The sequence below is a fragment of the Sprattus sprattus genome, assembly GCF_963457725.1.
Source record: "Sprattus sprattus genome assembly, chromosome: 4".
Lineage (NCBI taxonomy): Eukaryota > Metazoa > Chordata > Actinopteri > Clupeiformes > Clupeidae > Sprattus > Sprattus sprattus.
The window spans coordinates 5074321-5082327 of NC_137923.1; the positions used below are offsets into that span (position 1 = coordinate 5074321).

Here is an 8007-nt window from a genome sequence, read left to right on the forward strand (position 1 = left end):
CCACAAGGAATTCCCTCACGTGTACCCTCCAGTTGTAACAGCCATATCTCTTGAAAAGACTTCAGAGATTGATTCATTTTACCAGTATACAAATAGCATTCCTTATTTATACACTGTAGGTTGCAGGTCTGGTGTGTTACAAATAAGAACATATTGGGGGGGAAATCTGGCTTCACATCAAACAAAATCATCTTTGTGCATAAGATTCAAAATATTTCATCCTTTTTTCCCGTTTTTGACGGTAGCTTTTCTTTGACAGAACATACAGTCTACCTACAGTAATCTCCCTTGGGTCCCTTGTTATAAAGTAGGCCACTGACTACCATCGATGTGTAGTGTTCTAACCGTGCTCTTATTCTGCCATCAATCTCCCTGGTGTGAGAAGAAAAAAAAGGGTCTGTCATATTTGATCTGGTTTCCTCTGACTGTGTGCATTCGTTCTCTAATTTGACAGTACTGAAATGCTTGTAGACTGATCTGTGTGCTTAACATTTGTACTTAGCAACAAAAAAAAAAGAACATTGAATATACACGATGAATATTTCATGTTTTTTTCTGATTCTGCGTTAGATGACTTTTTCATAAGGGAGGGTGATGTGTGTTTGATAAAGACGACAGCCTGGATACTCTCTCTCTCTCTCTCTCTCTCTCTCTCTCTCTTTCTCTCTCTCTCTCTCTCTCTCTCTCTTTCTCTCTCTCTCTCTCTCTCTCTCTCTCTCTCTCCTTCTCGCTCTTTCTCTTTCTCTCTGTCACTGTCTCTCTCTCTTTCCCTCTCTCTCTATCTTTCTTTCGGATGGATTCCATATGTGTTTTAATGAGTAAATAGCTAATCATTCTTCCGCGTTACCTTGCGGCCCTGCCAGACTGATAGCGGTGGCTCAGGAGTGGGCGAAGCACGGGCGAGATGCTCGTTAACTCTGACCCAGTTCAGAGGAGACATTGTGAGCTGTTGAAACAGAGAGCAGATTGAGAGCCACAACTGACCTAGTTAGCGTCGGTTTGAGGAGCAGTCACACATCACATCGAATCACTCTTCCGACTAACACAATGAGGCGTGCTTTGCTCCATGTTAATGAAAATTACATTACAGTCATGTACTGTAGTCTGTGGTGGGGAGACATCTCCTTCTGCTTCTGAATCAGAGGTGTGCAGTTGGAAATTACTCACTACCTAACGGGTTCCGACTACACTGTGGTTTGAAGTGTGGCGTTCCTTTTTTTTGGGGGGGGGGGGGGGGGGCTTTTTTTGCCTTTAATTGATAGTGCAGTTAAGAGTGGGAGAAGAGGTGGGGAGTGGACAGGAGAAATTACATCAGGCCGGATTCGAACCTGTGTCCTCCATGGGCGTCAAGCCAGAATTTGGTCGGGGCTACTGCTTGCGCCACAGTGCCCCCCCAACGTGAGGCGTTCTTGATATGTTAAGTGATCTCAAAACATGATGTGGAGCAAAACCTTTCTCTCCGATTTAACTATCGTATCAAAGGAAACGTCGGACTGTTTTTGTTTGTCATATCTGAGACGCAAAGTACATTGTTCACTGTGCCGCGCATCCAAAGCCCAGGCTGCTGAGTGCTAATGAAGTCCTTCCTGTATAAACACTACAGGCTATGCCAAAGTTTGCTGCTTGTGCCAGCCTGGCAGCTTTGTCCTATCTCTATGGTAGCAGTGCCCAGTTCATGAGCATGAAGCTTAGCGAGTTTTGCCATTTACATTTTGTGTTGCCAGGATTTTTCTATGAACCCATCCTTGACGAATGATTGTTCTTTACAGCAAAATGGAGAGGTAGACCACGAATAGAATCAAAACAATATCAACACCATCCTTTAACAGTGACCTACTGTAGTAATGTGTGTGTTATCTGTAAGGGGTATTGATTTTGATATTGTATTAAATAACTGGTTGACTGGAAAATGGAATAACATCTTTCTTTTTATATTTCCCTTGTAGTTTCTCAGAAAAGACACAAAGATGCAGTGTCCCCACAAGTAACCGGGAATAGGACATTGGCTCTACAGCACAAGGAATGAATTAGATCTGAGAGAGAGGGGGAGTACCCAGCCTGCCGTGAACAACACAGAGTGGACCTGTTCTAGAAGATTATTGCCGTACTTTGACATGGGCATGTTAACAAGGAACAACTAACTACCCAACAGTGGAAGTTGAAAAACACTATACCGGTGCACTTAAATGTGAGGAGAAACCTTCTTGTGACAAACTGCTGGAGATTGAGACACAAGTGGTGTTGGAGGATACTATGTTGGAGCCGCACTAGAGGAGTACTCCATGCTGGACCCGCTACTGAAAGCTCGAAGGACTCAGGAGGATGTCAACAGAGGCAGAAGTTCAACCAGGTGGCAAACCCAGTGTGAGAAAGGAGACACGGAGGAGAGGTACTGTACATATAAAAGACACACACACACACACACTTACTTATGAATGTACGTATAACTAATGAATGTAACTGCATATAACTAGTAAATGTGTTTCACATACACCATCTCTTTATCTCTCTCATTCCCACATGCACACACTCTCAAAAAATGACAAACACACAGACAAGATTGAACAACAGGCCCTCAAACTCCTTAGTGTTCCAGTCAACTGCATTACTCAAGAGGTTGCAGGTCCTCTTTTGCTGTGACATATTCGGTACACATTCATCGGTGTCAGTGTTGTTTCTCTGAAGCCTCCCCCCCTGGAAAAAGTCTGTGGGTGTCTTTTTCTGTCTGTAGGAAGCTTTGCCAATCCGGTGTATCTAACTGGGAGAGACTGATTCTGCCGTAATAGGATTTCAACAGCACGCTACTTAATAACTGTCAGAATGAGGCCAGTTTTGTCAGGGATGGATGCTGAGGGAGAGAGGAGGAAGAAAAAGGGGGAAATGTGAGGCTGGGAGGAGGTGTGGGAGAGAGAGAGAGAGAAAAAGAGAGATAGAGAGAGAAGAGAGCGATTGATGTGGAGAACGGAGGTAGGGGAGGAGGGATGAAGGCTTCCTGAACTGTTTTGTGCTGCAATTACTCATCCAGAGGGGCAAATAATCCTTTGCAGCATTTGCAGGTTGCAGTGTTTTCTCTCTCTCTCTCTCTCTCTCTCTCTCTCTCTCTCTCTCTCTCTCTCTCTCTCTCTCTTTCTCACACACACAGACTCTCTCACACACCCACACACTTTCACACACACATACACACTCTGCAGTCAAGCCCTCCGCTGTGTGTTGCTGCGTCTCCTCCCAGCCGCGTTTTACATTTGTTGCCATTCCAGAGTGCACCCGTGTAGGCTGGCAGCTTAATGCAGCAAACGACTCTCCTTTACCCCGCTCTCCAGTCGTGATCACGATGAGAACTATCACTATTCAACAGCGTACCGGGGCTGGGCAGACATATATTTTTTTCCCCTCATCAGCCAGGGAACAGTGAAGCATGTCAGAGTCAGTAGGTGCAGGAGTGGGGAGAGAGAACACAATCCGTCTGTCCTGTGCTGTCTGAACATGTTGAACCTCAGCTCCTGACACCTTCCTCTCACCCCGTAGCAAACCGCATTAGTGCTGTAAGGCTTTGGGGCTGGGGAAGTGTTGCTGTTGCAAGGATCATTTCAAGAGTGAAATGGAATTTAATCGAATTGAATGTGTGAGTGTGTGTGTGTGCGTGTGAGAAATAGAGACACACACAGAGAGAACAAGGAAGATTGAAGAGAGTACACTTGACAAACATCTTCTCTCTACTTCTCTTTCTCCTTTCCCTCTTTCCCTGTCCTACACTCTCTTTCCCTCCATCTCATAATGAGTAACCCCACTTTACGGCACGGTAAATCTGGATTCCAGTCACAGACACAGCTCTCGGGGCCAGGGCCTGTGTGCCTATTTCATTGCTGTCATCTGATTCTTCCAATAAATTGCACAGCTGGAGGGAAGCCCATCGATTCGCGTTAAATGTATGTGTATGCGTGGCTGTGTCTGTGTGCAAGTGAGTGTGTGTGTGTGTGCGTGCGTGCGTGCGTGCGTGCGTGCGTGCGTGCGTGCGTGCGTGCGTGTGTGTGTGTGTGTGTGTGTATGTGTGTGTGTGTGTGTGTGTGTGTGTGTGTGAGAGTGTGTGTGTGTGTGTGTGTGTGTGTGTGTGTGTGTGTGTGTGTGTGTGTGTTTGTGTGTGTGTGTGAGTGTGTTGGTAAGGATAGGGAATAGGGGAGCAGACCTGTTACGGCTGCAGGAGATTCAGAGAAAAGATGCTGCATTCCCTCTCGCCGAAGCAAAGCCCAAACCACCTTCATCACGTCACAGATAGACAGGCTTGTATTGTCTCGTCTGAAATGACAAGCGTGGAGTATTAGGATGTGAATGATGCTGACGGTTGTTGTCTCCATGAGCTTGATACATTATTTTATGTGGGATTTAGCAGCTCAGCAGGTAGTGTGAGCCGTTTCTTCTTTAGCTTCCCTTGCATGGCCATCAGTGAACGTGCATCTCGATCCCTTGCCGTCTGGTAGCATCTGTTGCATATAGCGTTCCCTCATTAACTAAGTACAAAATGGACATTTCCTTTAAGCTAATAGAGAACCCCACATTTTCTTTTACCTCTTATCTATATCTGTATTGGAATTAGCTGTGTGTTTGTATCTTTATATGGTTAATGCTTGTGGATAAGGTATTTACCAGATGCCTTTATAACAACATTATTAACAACATATGTATAGATTTCAAATAATAATTTAAATCAATCAATCAACAACATCAATGATAATAATAATTCAATATACAAAAGCTATCACTATATTTATAAAGTATACCTTAAACAAAATACATTGTTTTAGAAGGATGATGTTTAAATTAGTTCTTAAACGCTTTTTAAATGTACCAAGGCGGCCACCAGAACGGACAGCACTAGGTAGGTCATTCCACCACAGAGGTGCCACAAACTAAGACAGGCTTGACTGTGTTCTCTTGCTGCTGAGAGAAGGGGAAGACAACAGACGCTCATCAGAAGACCAAAGTGGTAATAAGATGGTGTCAATCCGATGGCTGTGCCATTGGCGAGAGAAATGTAATTTAATTCCAGCAGCTACAGGGAGCCAGTGAAAGGTGACCAGCAGAGGAGTTACAAGTGTCCTTTGTCTGATCAAAGGCCAAATGTGCTGCCGCATTCTGACTTATCTGCTATAGTCCAACAACACATAAAATTGAATTGCAAAAGTCTAGTTTAGAAATAACCTGGGTCTGCACAAGAGGTTTTGAGGCACATTTTGTGAGATAGGGTTTGCTATTCCAAATATTATGGTGTAAACAGACAAGACCTCAAGACAGAAGCTTCACACTCAGAGAAATTAAGTTGGTCATCAATTATAACACCCAGTTTTAGTTGGAGTCAATAAAGATGAACCAAGCTAAATGCTTATATTTTCTTAGATAGCCAGATTGCCTGGGAATACCAGAAGCTCAGTTTTTAAAAGATTGATCCAGATCCCTCCTCCAAACTGAAATATCACTGAGGCATGCAGAAATTTGAGCCAATAGTTTTGAATCATCTTGGGGGAAGGAGAAGTACAGTTGAGTATGTATCATCCACATAACAGAGATGGGAGAACCCATGGTTATAATGATCTCACCTAAGGAAGGGGTGTAGATAGAGTCTAGATAGACAAAAGGAGGCGGCCCAAGTACCGATCCCTAAGGTACACCAGTGGAGAGGTGATGATATTTTGATACTCGTCCCTGCTGACACACTGCATGAATGTCCACTGAGGTTGGATTCAAGCCAACTGTCCCCTAAATTCCCAGTTCAGATAGCATAGAGAGGAGGGTGTCATGGTTCACTGTAATCAAAGGCTGCTGGCAAGTCTAGTAAAATCAGCACTGATGACTGAGCAGAGGCTTTTGCTTCTCTCAATGCACAATGCACTTTCAAAATGTCCAGATCCACAGCCAATGTGTTTGTTTGTTTATATTCCACACCAGACATTGGGAATCTGTGGATGTTTTATACTGTTAATGTTTTCCAATACAACGACTCCGTGAGCTTTCAAGCATTTGTCTGTTTGTGTGCCTATGTGTGTGGTGATTTTAAGTGCTTCCCAAGAGTTGTGCTCAAAAATATACACACACACACACACACACACACACAAACACACACACACACACACACACACACACACACACGCACACACACACACACACACGAAAGGAGCAGATGGCTGAAACAGATTTACCCTCTTCATGCCTTTCGATCTCCTAAGAAAGTAGCTCTCCAGCTTGAGGCAGTTTAAAAGAGCAATCAGTAATGCCAAATGGGAGGAACCACACACCTACATAGCTGCGATTACAGAACACCTCCATTCACATTGGAAAAGGACATCTATTCACTTTCCACTGTCTTCTGGAGATACACAGGGAGATAAAGAAAAATGCATGCACATTATTGTATGAAAAGGCTGACTATTCAGCATTTACTAAGCCTAGCCTACATCCCACATAATTGCTTCCAGTCACTTCTTGGAAAAAAAATATACCTCAAAATAATTGCTCATAGTCTATGGCAGGTTCAGGGGTCAGTCTTGCCCAATGCTAAACTCCCAAACCAAACTGCCAAATTAGTTGTGCCTGGAGGGCTCCTCGATACCACCCATCTGCTGCCATCTGTCCCATCCTTGTGCTCACGTTCAGGGCGGCAGCGGGCATGGTAGATTTTACGTCATTTCAGACAAACTGCCACAGACCCAGTGTTACCACTGCAGACTCTTCAACCATGAAGCCTGCGTATTTGCTCGGGCAGCCATCATTCTTCATACCTGAACCATCAGCATTGTTAGGATAACTGTATGATTAAAGCTATTCTGTCCAACTTCACACTGCATGAGTGTTATTGAGAGCGTTAGCCTCGGAGTTACCTTGCATCTCATATTTTTCTAGATCTGGCCGAGCTTCGGCTAAAAGAAGCGTTGTCGTGTATGCCTATGTGCCTGAGCATCGCCCGTGGCACGTCAGTTTCCCAAATGCAGTGCACTCACCGTGATCTGACCCCTGAGCGTGTCAAAGCCCCCCGATGCTGGGCTTTAGGGCTTGCTGTTTACAAACAGGTTTTTATTTCTGGAGATCTGGAGAGGCAGTTTATTTATTTTTTTCAAATTCACTCATCAAGCAGGAGAGAGGTCGCCAAATGCCAAACTATAAAGTGCTGCTTTACATGCTGTGCTATGGAATTGCATGACGTGTGTTGTTTTAACACATCTGTTACAGTAAAGTGGCAGAATGTCTTTTTTATATATAGTTCAGATGGCGAGATACCCGCCTTTGCTGTGTGAGTCAGACCTCACACGAAAATATGGTCCAAACTCTTGGACTATACAATCATCCACAGCCATTATAGACCTGCCTCCTTCTCAAGCTATCACCGTTATGTCAGCATTTTTAAAAGCATTTTGGAAATCGGAGTATGCATGTGTAGATCCATTTGCCAGCCCCATTTAAACAAGCTCTAGTTTCGTGTAGAAAAATCTAAAACATTGGAATTACTTTTCCATCATTCATCCAGTAGATAGATTCACAGAGCGTATGCTCCTTAATTCTCCTCTGCTTCACTGGTTCATACTGCAGTCCAGAAGCTAAATGTGCTACTAAGAGTGGGTTTAAAGCAGTGCTTGTGATACATAGTGGAATCCAAACTGTGTTGGATCTCACATGCAGAAATGATTTCCCAATCCAGTATGTCCCCACTGAGGCCAGGCTTTTAATATAGCTCCTCTGGCCTAGTTTTTATTTCCAAACTCAATGCACAATGCAAATTGTGCTCAAAATTCTTTTGGGGAAAAAAAATGAATTCTCTTTTTTGTCTTCACGTTCTGATGTGTCCTGTATCCCCATGCCTACTGTATTTGTTTGCTTGTGTGTGTGTGTGTGTGTGTGTGTGTGTGTGTGTGTGTGTGTGTGTGTGTGTGTGTGTGTGTGTGTTTGTGTGTGTGTGTGTGGGGCTGGGGGTGGGTGTGTGTGGAAGAGTGACTTGACAGGCGGGGGTGTTATTGTGTGGTC

At 44.1% G+C, this 8007-nt stretch overlaps 1 protein-coding gene across 1 annotated transcript in view; it reads left to right on the forward strand.

Moving 5' to 3' along the window:
* Positions 1 to 2322: 2322 nt before the first annotated feature.
* Positions 2323 to 8007, forward strand: part of dab1b (DAB adaptor protein 1b) — a gene marked incomplete at both ends in the record, with an annotated part of 15515 nt that continues 9830 nt past the window's right edge. Inside the window, one exon of the mRNA XM_080837632.1 lies at positions 2323 to 2389. Coding sequence (XP_080693758.1) covers positions 2323 to 2389 — 67 coding nt within the window. The remainder of the gene's footprint in view (positions 2390 to 8007) is intronic.